Genomic DNA, 14145 nt, shown 5'->3' on the forward strand with positions numbered 1-14145 from the left:
AGCTTGTAGGATCCATCCATTGACTCCATACTCTTTCAGAATTTCCCAAAGTTTACTTCTATCTACCTTGTCAAAAGCTTTTTCTAGGTCAACAAATGCTATTCAAATACCAGCATTTTAATCTTATGATATTTTAACCACAGAATATTTTATAAGCAGAATAAAACAGTTTTTCAATATACAAATTTAAAATTTTCAAACTTATTAATTCATTAAAAAAAAAGTTTTTTCCCCTCTAAAAGCTAACTCTTGAACAAAATACTGGAATTTTCAACAAAACAATTGAATTTTTAACATAATAGTTAAAGATTCAACTTAAAAAGACAAATGTCCAATGAAAAAGTGTCATAGTTTATGTTTTAATAAAAAAAGAATGAAATTTATACAACAAAAGAAAAGAATTTTAAAACCAAAAAAAAAAAAGAATTTCCAACAAATAAAGATTTTTCACTCAAAAACGAAATGAAATTTTATCTAAATTATTGAACCTTCTAACCAGAAAAGAAATTTTTTTAAGAAAATTCAATTTATAAACAAAAAATATAACTGTTTAACAAAAAATTAATTTTCACGAAACTGATGTATTTTTACGCAAAAAAAAAGGAAAATTCAAACTATAAAATTATTTTTTAAAACAAAAAACGCGAATTTTTAACTAAAAAATCAATCTTAAAAAAATGGAAGTTACATTTTCTGTTGAAAAATGAATTCTAAACAACAAAAAAAAAGAAGTAATTTCCACTAAATAGTACTTATAATATAAATCTTTAACAAAAAAAGTGATTTCTTAACAAAGCGATTCAACCAAGTCTTTTAAACAAATTAGTTAAATTATCAAGCAAAGAAGAACGATTTTTAACCAAAAGGTTTCATTTTCATGCAAAAAATGAAATTTCTTCTATAACAGATAAGTTTTAAATCTAAAAGATAAATTTTCAAAAAAATAGTTGAATTTTCGGTTGAAAAATATTTTAGTCAAGTTTTTACGATCAGACTATGAATTTTTTACGAAGAAATAATTTTCTATCAAAAAAATTGAATTTTCAATCCAAAAAGACAAATTTTTAACCAAAAAGGATGACTTTCTAACAAAATTGTTGAATCCTCTAGCAAATAGTTGCATTTTTATCAAAAAATATTAAATTGATCGTAAAGCAGAAGAATTTTTTATTACAAAAAACGTTGAGTTATCATCCAAAAAAGATTCCAGTTAACTCAGTAACATCCAAAATTGAATTCTTGTACCGAAAAATAAGTTTATACGAAAAAAACTGAATTTTGAATCCAAAAAGAAGAATTTTTCAACCAATAAGGATGCATTTTTAACAAAATAGTTAAATTCTCTACCAAATAGTTGCATTTTTGTCCAAAAAAAGATCAATTTTGTACTAAAACAAATGAATTTGCAATAAAAAAACAATTTTTTTTTATAAGTGAAACTTTCATCCAGAAAATATTTCAGTTCATTTTTCAACACCATAATATAAATTTTAAACAAAAAGTAACTTTTTACGAAATAGTGAAGTTTTCGAGAAAATAGTATAATAGCTTAATTTCCAACCAAACAGTTGCATTCTTATTTTAAAAAGATTTAATTTCTGCTAAAGCAGGTAAACTCTAAAATAAAAAAGACAAACTTTCAAAACAAAAAAAAAGTTGAATTTTCAACCGAAAAGTTATAAACGAAAAAATTCAATTTTCTATTAATTAAAATACAGTGAAACTCTTTTATACCGCCGATTTTGGGGCTGTCCTTGAGTGTGAATTAACTCATTGTAGCCCGCTCCGCTTTTGTTTGTTCACGCCTGACTGCTCGTCTGAGTCACAACCGCTGACCCCGCGGCCCCCGCGCAGTTCCTGTTATACCAACCTGCGGCGCAGCGTCAAATCTCGGAATGGCTATAGAAGGGACGGCTATTGAAGCGTTTCACTGTAAATTCTGAGATTCTCATAAACTCTCAGAGAATTTATTTCTCGGTTATATTCTCGGTAATGTTCTCATTCTCGTTACCGTTCTCAAAGTAATATAACCAGCTCAGAACTCTACCGTGTAACCCGATATTTTTATTGTTTATGGTTTAGTACAGTCAATGATCAATAATTAAGGGAATGAACAGAAAAGATAATGATAGTTTGTTTCAAAATAAGAGGTTAGGTTAACCCCTAATCACTACTGTTGGGTCTCCGAGATCGGAGCGAATTTTTTTTGGTTTCAATTTCGATAGGAAGCCGTGGGTTTCTGGGGCCGAAGGGTGGGTGGAAATATATTCTAGGGCAAGGGTTGTAAGTACGTGAAAGGAAAATTTTAGTGCCTTATTAGTTTCCGTACAAATAGGAAGTATAGACCAAAGCAGTACGTGCCAGACCCAGCAGTAGTGATTACGTTTCACCGACGAAAGTAAGCAAATTGACAAAGAAAATATATTTCTCCACAATGTTCTATAGTTTCTGGCTAATATTTCAAATACATATTTTTGTGTTGGAAACGAATGTTTTAAAACTACTTTTGAATGAAACAAAAATTTTTATGTGTGAATAATACACACATGTTTGCTTCACATCGTCCATAATATGCTTTCAATGAATATCAAACTGTTTTTAAACAAAATTTAGTGAAAAATAAAATTATTTTCTTAGCTAATCTAACGGAACGTTCCTTAATGAGTGGTTTTTGGTTTACATATAAAAAAAGGAAATATAGACCACAGCAGTGCGTGCCAGACCCGGCGTACAGCTGACGTTGCAACGGCAAAAGTATGAATATTAATGGTACAACAATTACAAAATCTGTTGCACCTGACCCGAAACATTTTTAATATTTTTTTTGTCTATAATTTATAATCTTAAAATTTTATGTATAATCTAACAATGAAAACAACCTTTGTATAAAAAATAATTTTTTAATGTACTTTTCCCCAAAACCAAAAACCTTAAGATTACCTTACTTGACCCCATGTAGTTTTCTAATAGATTTTTTTTTTAACTAAAGTATTTTTTTGCATAGTTTTAAATGTATACTTTAAGTCAGTAACAGTGATTTTCTTCAATATTCACTTTAAGTATTATATCAACCTCGAGATAAACTTTTTTTTTTGTAAAATCGATTTTTCACAAATCATGCTTTCGTTTATTGTTTATATTTTTATTAAAAATTTATTTTTAAAATTATTTATGTACAAGTATAAATTCGAAAAAGAACAAACTTTAAATAAAAAAAAAAGAACTTGAAAAATATTAACTTGTTCAAAAGATAGACGCGCGAATTAGTGATTACAGGTGAGAAAAGAAACAGTAGTGATTAAGGGTTAATAGCCTGAGAATTTTATCGGTTCCATATTATTTACAAAATAATGGGGATTATTATTGTTACCTAGTCCTTGCATGGTTTTATTTTTGCAGAAAATTTATTTGCCCAGAATAATTAAAAAAGGGACTTGGTAAAATGGGAAAGTTAATTTTTAAGTATTCAGTTATTATTGCTTTTTCGACAATTTTCAATTAATTTTTCATCCTTAATTTTACCTGCAAAAAAACTATACTAAAAAAACGAACTCCTGAATTCTTCGCTGGTTTTTCGGAGCAGCCACATACGACGCAAGTAACCACCGCGGGAACAAAAAATTAAAAGGAAGACGAATTTGTAACAAAATACATGAATTTTCAACCAAATAGTTAAGTTTTTAACAAAAAACCCTAAAAAATTTCAACGAAAATGAATTAGTTACATTTCAATTAAAACCCTTAATTTTCAAAAAAAAAAAAATTCAACGAAATAGTTCAATTTTCAACCAAAAAAGATTTTTCAGTCAATACAAAAAATGTCATCCGAACTGTTAAATTTTCAAGGAAACAGCGTAATTTTCAACTAAAAAGAAGAAATTTTAAACTTAAAACTGAATAGTTAAATCTTCAGTTAATGAAAAAATCATTTCTAACGAAACAGGTGAATTTTCAACTAAAATGATGAAAAAGTCCACTGTATACTTATACTGTATTTCCATTAAAAAAATCACTCTAAAAAACAGGAAAAAACAAGAATTTTCAACCATTAACCAAGTAGTTGAATTTTCAACGAAGAAGATTACTTTTCTACCGAAACGGCGAATAGTTAACAAAAATGCATACATTTTCAACAACAATAAAAAATGAATATTTAAATTTAACCCAGTAGTTGAGTTCCCAGCCGAAAATATGAATTTTAAATCAGAAAATTTAATTCTCTACCAAAAAATACGAATTTTTAACTGAAAAAGATAAATGTTCAATTTCAACAAAAAATTGAAAATGTTAAAGAAGAATTTTCAAGTAAGAAAGATTTTTTAGTCACGAGAAAAAAAAAGTTATTGCACAAAATTATAGATATTGCAAGAAAAAATATGAATTTTCAACAAAGAGGATTAATTTTCTATTTAGTAAATAAAAATTTTCTGACAATTCTACATTTTCCAGGTGAGTAGAGACGTGGAGACTCAGTGGGTGATTTAAGTGAATCGATTATGTGGGAGAAATGTCAAGATGAGTTGAGGACATTGTTTCTTAGTTGAAGGTGGAACAAAGTTTTCAGTGACTTCAGCCCTCGGATTGGATATTCGAGGAGGGCACAAGCCCAGTGATTAGTCATGCACAATTTAAGGTGGGCTGATCCACCTCGGGTGAAATCACTTGGAAATTAGAAACGGGACTAACGAAGATTGTCAGCCAGTCTCACAGTAAAAATGCGGAGCGGAAAACAAATACTAATAAAAGAAATACTAATTTAATAGTTAACTTCAAAATTATTTTTAGGGTGAATCAACTTTAAATTCAGGTTTTATATTTGGGTTTTACATATTTCATTTAGTGTAAAAGTGTCTTTCTAAAGATTAAAACAAAGACAGATGTAAATGGAATATAAAGTTTATCAAAAAAGAATTGCAAAGCCGAACAAATTTGTAGATATCCTTTGAGAAAGTTGTAGATTATCTTTTAATAATTTTGAAAATTACTCATAATTTATGTAACCTTTTTTCCATTTAAGGTATTAACCTTTTTCAAGGTTATCGTTATAAAACTGCAATTCGGAACATGTAATTTGAAGAAAAAAATTTTTCAATTTGAACAATCATAAGAATTTAAATTTCAAAATTAAGAAAAAATTTTAAGAAGGTAATTCCAATTTTTAAAAAAAAAATTCTTTGAAGATTTTTAGTAATTAAAAGATTCTAATTTTCCAAAATATACCAATTTTAAAGCTTGATCAATTCGGAAGCCCCCAAGAATTTATTTTTTCCAACAATATTTGAAAGCTCCAGAAATTTAAGGACGGAAAAGGAAACCTCTTTTCCTCCTATTTTCTTTGCTTTGAATTAAAATTTCATTTGCTCTTCTTTGAGACGCTGGGCCACTTTACCTTCCTCGCTCCATGTTTTAAATTTCTTCATATTTCTTGAACCAATATGAAAAATAAACGCAATAATAAAATCAGAGTCTGAATTTTAAACTTCGGGATATTGATAGAAATGATAACCAAAATTATAAGGCAATTATTTGAAATCATGTAAATTTAAAAGCCAAAATAATTTAAAAGCGATCCTTTCAAGGCAATCCTAATAGTTGAAAGAATATAGAAATTTAAAAGCTCCGGGAGCTTAAAAATAATGCAAACTTCAATAATGTAAAAAGCATATCCAAATATGAAGGCAATCCTGATTTTGGCAAATACAAAAATACGAAAACAATGGAATTTAAATAAATCCCAATATGAAGGTATGGCATAAGGGAATGTTCTGATTTATAACATTCCGAATTTTAAGCATTTGCACTAAATATATATTTCAAGGCAACACAAAATGGGAGAAAATTCGAATTGAAAGAATTGCAATTTGTAACCGATCCATATTTAAAGGCAATCCTCATTCTCAGTCAGTTTGAACTTTAAAGCAATCACAATTAGAAATAAAATCCAATTTCACACCAATTCATATTTAAAGATATCCCGATATCGCAAATGGGAAGTAATTTGAAATTGTTGAAATTTCTAAATCCATTTTGGGAAGCAATCCTAATTTGAAGGCAGTCCTAATTTAAATATATCTATGGCATCTACTTAAACCCTGGAAAAATCCTTGATAATTCCAGGTTTTTCCAGGTATATCACTTTTTTCTATCTATGATTTTTCGTAGTACGGAACCATTAAAATATTTCTCATTTTTTACATATTTGCCTCGGAATATGTATACAGTTTCGCGACTTTATTGTAAAAAATATTGCTTTCTGTTTCTAGGGATTCAATTAATATGCTTCATTTAATAAGCCTTGGCAAATTATATTAAAAGATATCCTTAAATATATAAACAATATAGATTAATTAAATTATTAATCTGTTTAACTAAAGAGATGAGTTTATAACTATAATGAAAGAATATTAAATTGGAAGTAACATTTTCAGTTTAAAAACAATTTCGACAAAAAAAACTGATTTTCAAACAGAAAAAAATTACATTTTCAAACAAAGTTATGAGTTATCAACTGGAATAGTTGAATTGTAAACAAAAAAGATGAATTTTCAACAAAAATTGTGAATCTTTAACTAGAGTAATTAAATTTTTTAACAAAAATATTAATTTCCAATCAAGAAGATTTATTTTTACCAAAAAAGACAAATCTTTAAAAACAAAAAAAAACTATTTTCAAACAAACATTGAATAGTTGAATGTTAAATTTAAAATATTAATTTTCAGCTAAAGCGATGAATTTTTAACTAAAATTATGGAATATGCAACTGAAATTGTTACATTATCAGTATAAGAAAGGTTAATTTACAAAAAAATGTCAACAAAATATATAAAGTTTCAACAAGAAAAGTTAAATTCTCATCAAAAAGATTAATTTTTAGCCAAAGAAAAAAAGAATATTCAATGAAATAAGTTCAATACAATCTTCAATACAAAAAATAATAATTTTTACAAAAGATCTCAACTTTCAAACATGTAATCAAGTTTTCATTCTAGAAAAGATGAATTTTGAACGAAGAATCAAGTAGTTGATATTTCAACCGACAAAGAATTTAATTTTTAATAAAAAACAGTTGATTTCAACATAAAAAAATGATCTTTAAACAGGAGTTAAAATTTCAACTAAGAAAATTTGTTCAGTCAAGACAGAGAAAACATTGAAGAAAAAAAAGTTTAATTTTCAATAAAATATTTAAATACAGATACACACCCACTGTTATAAATTAAAACTACATTTTTATTTAATTGTATATTGTAATTGGAGAAAAAATGTAGCACATTCTCAAACAAATTCCCTGGCTTTAAACAAAATTCTTTGAAATTTCCAGGTTTTTCCATGCATATAAAAATTCACTGATAATTCCAGAAAAAGAAAAAAAGAAATTTATGTGTGTAAACAAAGTTAATTTGAAAAATCCAAATTTAAAAGCAATTTAAATCGAAAATTCATACCAATTAGAAAAAATTACAAATATCAAATGATCAAAGGTTCTTTTTTTGAAGAAAAATGTTTCCACTCTTCAGTTTCAAACCTCTCTTACATTCATTTTAATCTCCTGTTTTACGAGACACTTCATACCCTCAGAACCACTGTATCTTCATCATATCCAATTCCCACATCCCTTTTAAATCCCCAAGCGAATAATAAAAACAAAACAAAAATTCTAAAAATAACCAAAAACGAAACCAGATATTCAGCGAATGGATACGAACCAGAAGGGATCGCTGAAAAGGTGTAAGTTTCTGTTTTCAAGGGATGTTCAGACTAGAACGGAAATTGAAGGTATTTTCCGCGACGAGATCAAAGGGCACTAACGCCTGCTCGATTTCCGGAATCGACCCTGCCCTTGGTCAACAGCATCCGCAGATCGATTTCTTCCAGGAAGCACTGGCCGGGTCTTCTTTAATCTGATTTGAGCGCGGTTGATTTTTATTACCCCTACTATCAATACCAATTTTTTTCTTTCGAAATTTAATTTACAGAACGAAATATTGGGAAAATTCGGACTCCGTAGCGACGTACTCTCTGACGAGAACACCGAAGACACGACTGAATTGGCCGGCAACGGGAGAAGCGAAAAGAACTTCCGGTGGAGGACGGAAGGAAGGAAAGGGTGAATCTGGGACGCTTGCGCGATGTCGATGTCAAATTTACAGACGGGTTGAGTTTCGGGACACGTGTGTGGGAGCAGGGATGGGCAAATTACGAGAAAAACGTAATTAGTAGCAATTACTCTTGCTGAAAACAACGCTCCATTGAAATTTGAATTGCGATTGATATAAACTCGGAAACGAGCGACAAACAAGTCGAATGAATCAAGAACAATTATAGAATAATTAGACCGAGAGAGGACTGAGTACTGCTATTATTTCGGGGTGGCCACAAACCTTAATTTTCAAAATACCATGTTTTTTCCTTGACTACTTATACAGAATCTTTTATAAATAGAATAACACAATTATAAATTTATTAAATTAAACTTACTGTTCTCAGAGCTTCTGTAGCTCAATTTACTTGAAAACAGTCAAAAATTTAAAATGAAGTAAAAAAAAAAATTTTAAATCCATTACATGTAGTAAGTTTTAAGTGAAAACAAATCAAAAGAATTAATTCAAATATCTAAGAATTCAAGATGAGTTGAAAAAAATTCAATATGAATCGAATAAAAACTAAAAAAAAAAGGTTTTAAAAATCCATTGAATTTGGTGAATTTAAAAGAATTCAAGAGAATAAAAAAAATCAAGAGAATTCCAAAAAATCCAAAAGAAATTCTATGAAATCTGAAGATATTCCCTAAAAGCCTGAAAAATTTAGTACCATACCTTGAGAGCATTTAAACTCCCCTAAAAAAAGCATTGAAATACTCAGAAATGTGACAAAATACCTTGGAATTTTTTTAAATATCTTAAAGCATTGTGGGTCCTGTAAAATTGATATGTATCTTCCAAAATTCTCGTAAATGTTTTAATCTCAAAAACAGTTCGGAATTTGTTAAAATACTCTAAAATAGTTCAAATCTTCTGCAATCTTTTAAAACTTTTTAAAGCTCTTGAGAATTCCTTGGAACCTTTTAAAATACCGTAGAATATTTCAAATCCTTTGAAATCCAATGAAATTACTGAAATTAGTTTTAAATTACTTCAGATCTTTTAAAATACCCTCAATTCTTTCAAAGTCTTTAAAATCTTCTAAACCCCTTTGAAATTGTATGAAGTTTAAAATCATTTGTATTCTCTTGAAATATGATGAAACTCTTAAAAATTCCAAGAAATTTTTAAAAATACCCTAAAATCATTGAAATTCTTAAAAATCCCTTTAAATGATTGAAATGAATTGAAAATTTCTTCGAATCTTTAAACAGACAAGATATCAGAATGATTTACTCAATATCCAGCCAATGAAGACAAGATATAAGGAGCTTTTTGCCAACGAACGAACCCGAACAAACCAAACGAGCCAACTCAAACCAATTAATCGAAACGAACTAACCCATGGCATCAAACCCGTCCCACTCATGCAAACCAATTATACAACTCAAACCAATTAACCCAAATCAAACAATCCAAAACAAACAACCAGGATCAATCAAACCAAAATAACCAACTGAACCAGCCGACCAAACAAATGACCCGCAAGTGTTGGTTCGCTTGGTTTGGTTCATTTCGGTCGTTCGTTTAGTTTGGTAATTTTAGACTTGATGGTTTAGTTTTGTTGGTTTGGGTTGGTTCGTTTAGGTTCGTTCGTTTGCAACAAACACCCCATATTTTATCTTCATTGACTGAATATTGACAACAACCTGCTTATGCCATTCCTTTATTGTCTGGATATTGACATCTTGCATTCTTTACTGCCCATATCTGGTCCTTATTGGCTGAATATGTACAATTCAGAAATTCACCATGAATGACCTTGAAAAATGATCTGTGCCTTAAGGTAATGACTTTCCTTAGAATTCCCCCCTTAGAGTGCCAGAACATTTATCAGAAACATTTCTTTCTCTGATCTTCTGTTTTTTAAGATATTGACATAGATTTGATAAAATGGTTCAAAGTTTAACCCTCTGTGATTCGAAAACTGTCAATTTTCGGATTGTATGCCTATTGACTCTTTCAATCAAGACGGCGAGAACTACAATTTTACGAAGTTTGATCAAAATCAAATGGGATTCATTTCATGTACATTTTGCGCCTGGTTCTTTATGAAATCAATTGACCTCAAAAATGGCTGAGCCCGCACGATACTGATAAAATGCGTTTGTTCTATTGGTAAAATCTTTTCAAAAATACAGTTGAACTTCTTCCTATTTCTGCGGCCTTTTTCAAGTGTCTTTCAAGTGTTTTTGTTGTCGTACGAAAATTTGTCAACTAAAAATCAATATGATAGAAGCAAAACAACAACTCCAATATTTCGTGGAATAGTGAGATTTGCAGCATGACATCGCGGATACAGTCATGCTTGGATAGGTGGAAGAGAGTTTTGAAAAAATATTATAAGCATATGAAAGTAAGTTTAAATAATATTTCTAAATTGGAAAAGCACCTGACCGGAAATCAGAAGTTTTGAAGAAGAAAAAAACAATATTTTCTGGAAAATCCCAGTTATTTTATTTTTTTGAATATTAATTTTACAATTTTTGTTAATAAAAGAAAGACATCTTATCAGCATCATGAGGGCTAAACCATTTTTGGAGGCCAACCGATTTTTCCCCCAAAAATGTAATTTTTGCATTTTTCTCGAAATTATTGAAATCTACTAAAAGTTCCTTGGAATCTTTTAGAATATAGTCAAATATTTTAAATCCTTTGAAATCCATTGCAATTTCCTTTGATTTTTTTTCTTCAATAGCCTGAAATATTTAAAATTCCTTGGAATCTTTTAGAAAATCCTTTAATATTTCGAGTTCTTTCAAAGCCTTGGGAAATTCTTTTTAATTTTTGTCAAAATATCCAAAAAATTTTCAATTTTTTTTTTAATACATTTAAATCATTGAAAACTGTTCAAAAATCTCTTTAAATTGTTGAAATCTGTTCAAATTTACTTAAATCCTGAAATATTTTAAATCCTTTGAAATCCATTGAAAATTCCTTGCATTTTTTTTAAATAGCTAAAATCTTAAAAATTCCTTGTGAACTTTTATAACATCTTAAAATATTACAAATCATTTAAAATCCATTGAAAATTCATTTTATTTTTTTAATATCCTAAAATCTTTCAAACTCTTTTGAAATCCCTTTAAATTATTTAAATATGTTAAAAACTCTTGAAATTTTGTAGAATACCCTAAACTATTTCAAATCCTTTGAAATCCATTGAAAATTCATTTTAATTTTTTTAAATAACCTAAAATCTTTCCAATTCTTTTGGAATCCGTTTAAATTATTTATATCTATTAAAAATGTCTTGGAATCTTTTAGAATATCCTCAAATATTTCAAATCCATTAAAATCACTTGAAAATTCCTTAAAATTTTTAAAAATAGCCTAAAATATTTCAAATTCTTTTGGAATGCTTTTGAATTATTAAAACCTATTAAAAATAATACTTTGTAATATTATAGAATAACCTAAAATATTTGCAATCTTTAAAGTCCATTACAAATTCCTTGGAATTTTGTAAAATATCCTCAAATCTTTCACATTCTATTGGAGTCCCTTTAAATTATTAAAATCTGTTCAAAATACTACTTTGGAATACTTTAGAATATTCATTTTTGTTAAATATCCTAAAATATTTTTTTTCAATTTGGAGGCCCTTTAAATTAGAAATATATTGCAAATTTCTTAGAATTTTTTAAAATACCCCCAAATATGTAAAATCCCTTGAAACTTTTTAAAGGTTCTGAAAATTCCTTGCAAATTTCAAAAGTATTCTAAAATCCTTTAAATTCTTTTAAATCCCTTAAAATTATTGAAATACAGTGAAACCCTTCAAAAGCCCTCCCTTCTATAGCCCTTCTGAGAATTGACGCTGCACCGCAGGTGCACTCATGCGTGAAAAAAAGCGGAGCGGGCTATAATGAGTTAGTTAGTTCCCACCCACCTTCAGTCCCAAAGTCGAAGGTATAGAAGAGTTTTACTGTATATTTAAAATGTCATGGAATATTTCAAAATACCTTTAATGATTTCAAAAGAATTGAAGAAAATTCAGAAACAGGTATGGATCTGAATTCAATAGTGATAAAATATGGATTAATTCATTGAAAGAAAAGTGACTTTATCTACGAAAACTGTCTAAAAAGTGATTTAAGGAAAAAAATGACTAAAAGTAACGGTGTGGCAGTGCTGATTACTCCCTGACCTACACCTCCTCAATTTGGGATTCAATTTGGGTATTATTTTGTTATATTATATTATTTTTGTATAATAAAATTTAAGAAAGTCCAAATGAAAAATATTTATTATTTTTATACTGCTATCCAAAAGGATTCTACCAACGCTGTTCAGTTCCAGTTTACAATAAAATTGTCACCGAAGCTACGAATTTGAATGCCAAGCGCGAACAATTTATCATTAACGAGATTGGCACATTTTGCATTCATGTAAGCGCACCTCGACACAAATTCAACTCAATTTAAAGCGTGAATATCTGCAAATACTGTGCCCATTTTTAATTAAAACGCATTCCAAAAGCCTGTATCTACTGCATGAACTAAATTATTGAAATTATCTTTCATCACTTCGATATTTCAATGCTGTAAACAAAAATTCTTCTTTCAGACCAAAAAATTCGATTGCTTTCCGTAAACTTGGAATGAATTTATAAGAGTTTAAGGCAAACGAGAAGAATTCGATGAACACCATAAAAATTCAAGGTTAAGGTAAACATATGAAAAAACTTCATTGAATTTAGTGATTTTGAAAAGAGCTTCTAAAAATTCAAGGGAATTCAAAAGAATTTGATGGAAGGGCTAAAAATTCAAGGTGAGGGAAAAAGAATTGAGGATCAATTATATACAAACTTTTAGAAATTTCAAATAATCCATTGAATTACACATAATTGAATAAATTTAAAAGAATTCAAGCACATCAATTTAAAAAAAGATACAAGAGAATTCCAAAGAATTAAAAGAATTCAGGGAAAATTCGAAAAAAGCCTTCAAATCTTTGAAACCCTACTAATTTCTAACCAAAGAAGTGACTAATGCGTGCAATACAATTCAAGTTAAATCCAAAAGAATTCAAATGAATTGGGGAAAAAGTTTGAATTGAAAATATTACATTAATTACAATAAAATTTGAGTTGAGTAGAATTTAAAAGAGTTTAAAATTATTAAAATGAATTCAAGATAAATTAATAAGAATTCAGGGCGAATTTCAAATAAATTGCAAAAAATATTTGAAAATCTCTTGAAATCTTTAAAACCCTAGGAACTCCCTCACTTCTTGTGAATACATTTTTTGAAATCCACTAAAATATTATAAAATCTCGTAAAATTCTAAGATGATAATTCCTGAAATCCTGGAAAATGTAGAAAATACATTGAGAGCTTTAAAAACCCTTAAAATCCTTGAAATGCTCGGAAATCATAAATTCCTGTGAAATCTTTTTAAAAATATATTAATACCTTATAGGGCCTGTAAAGCCGTTCCTTATCTTCCGAAATTCTTTATTCTAAAATATTTCAAAAACTTTAAAAACCCTTCAAAATAATGAAATTAATCAAAAATCTATCTAATCCCGAAACTATTACACATTAAAAGCTCTTGAAAGTGCCTTATGTTAGAAGTTTTTAAAATACCCTAAAATCTTAAAAATCATTTTAAATGAATGAAATCTGTTAAAAATTTCACAGAATTTAAAAATTAACCTAAAATATTTAAAAATAATTCACGAAACTACATAAAAATGTAAAGACCTGAGTTAAATAGTGATTAACCCATTAGATAAATTATTAAAAGAAAAATTACATTTTTCAAATCTTGAACATAGGGTACTTTCGGAACCTTAACTGCTCTTTTTAAAGACTACGAATGTTCTGAATATATTTCCAATTTTTCGAAAAATGCAAACCAAAATTTTTGAAGCAACGTAAATAATGGCTATTTGTAAATACGAGGGTGGATTGATAAGTTTCCGGCCTGACCAAGAGATGGCGCCACTAGGCCTACCTTGAGGTGGCGTTCTATAGTACCATCCTTAGATAGTTTGTA

The 14145-nt window shown here is 28.4% G+C and overlaps 1 protein-coding gene across 1 annotated transcript in view; it reads right to left on the reverse strand.

Moving 5' to 3' along the window:
* Nucleotides 1–8805: 8805 nt before the first annotated feature.
* The window catches only part of LOC117173836 (ras GTPase-activating protein 3-like), a 13971-nt gene continuing 8631 nt past the window's right edge, over nt 8806–14145 (reverse strand). The window contains exon 3 of the mRNA XM_033362481.1: nt 8806–8838. Within this exon, the coding sequence (XP_033218372.1) occupies nt 8806–8838 (33 nt within the window). The remainder of the gene's footprint in view (nt 8839–14145) is intronic.

This window comes from Belonocnema kinseyi, chromosome 5, assembly GCF_010883055.1.
Source record: "Belonocnema kinseyi isolate 2016_QV_RU_SX_M_011 chromosome 5, B_treatae_v1, whole genome shotgun sequence".
In the NCBI taxonomy this organism is placed as follows: domain Eukaryota; kingdom Metazoa; phylum Arthropoda; class Insecta; order Hymenoptera; family Cynipidae; genus Belonocnema; species Belonocnema kinseyi.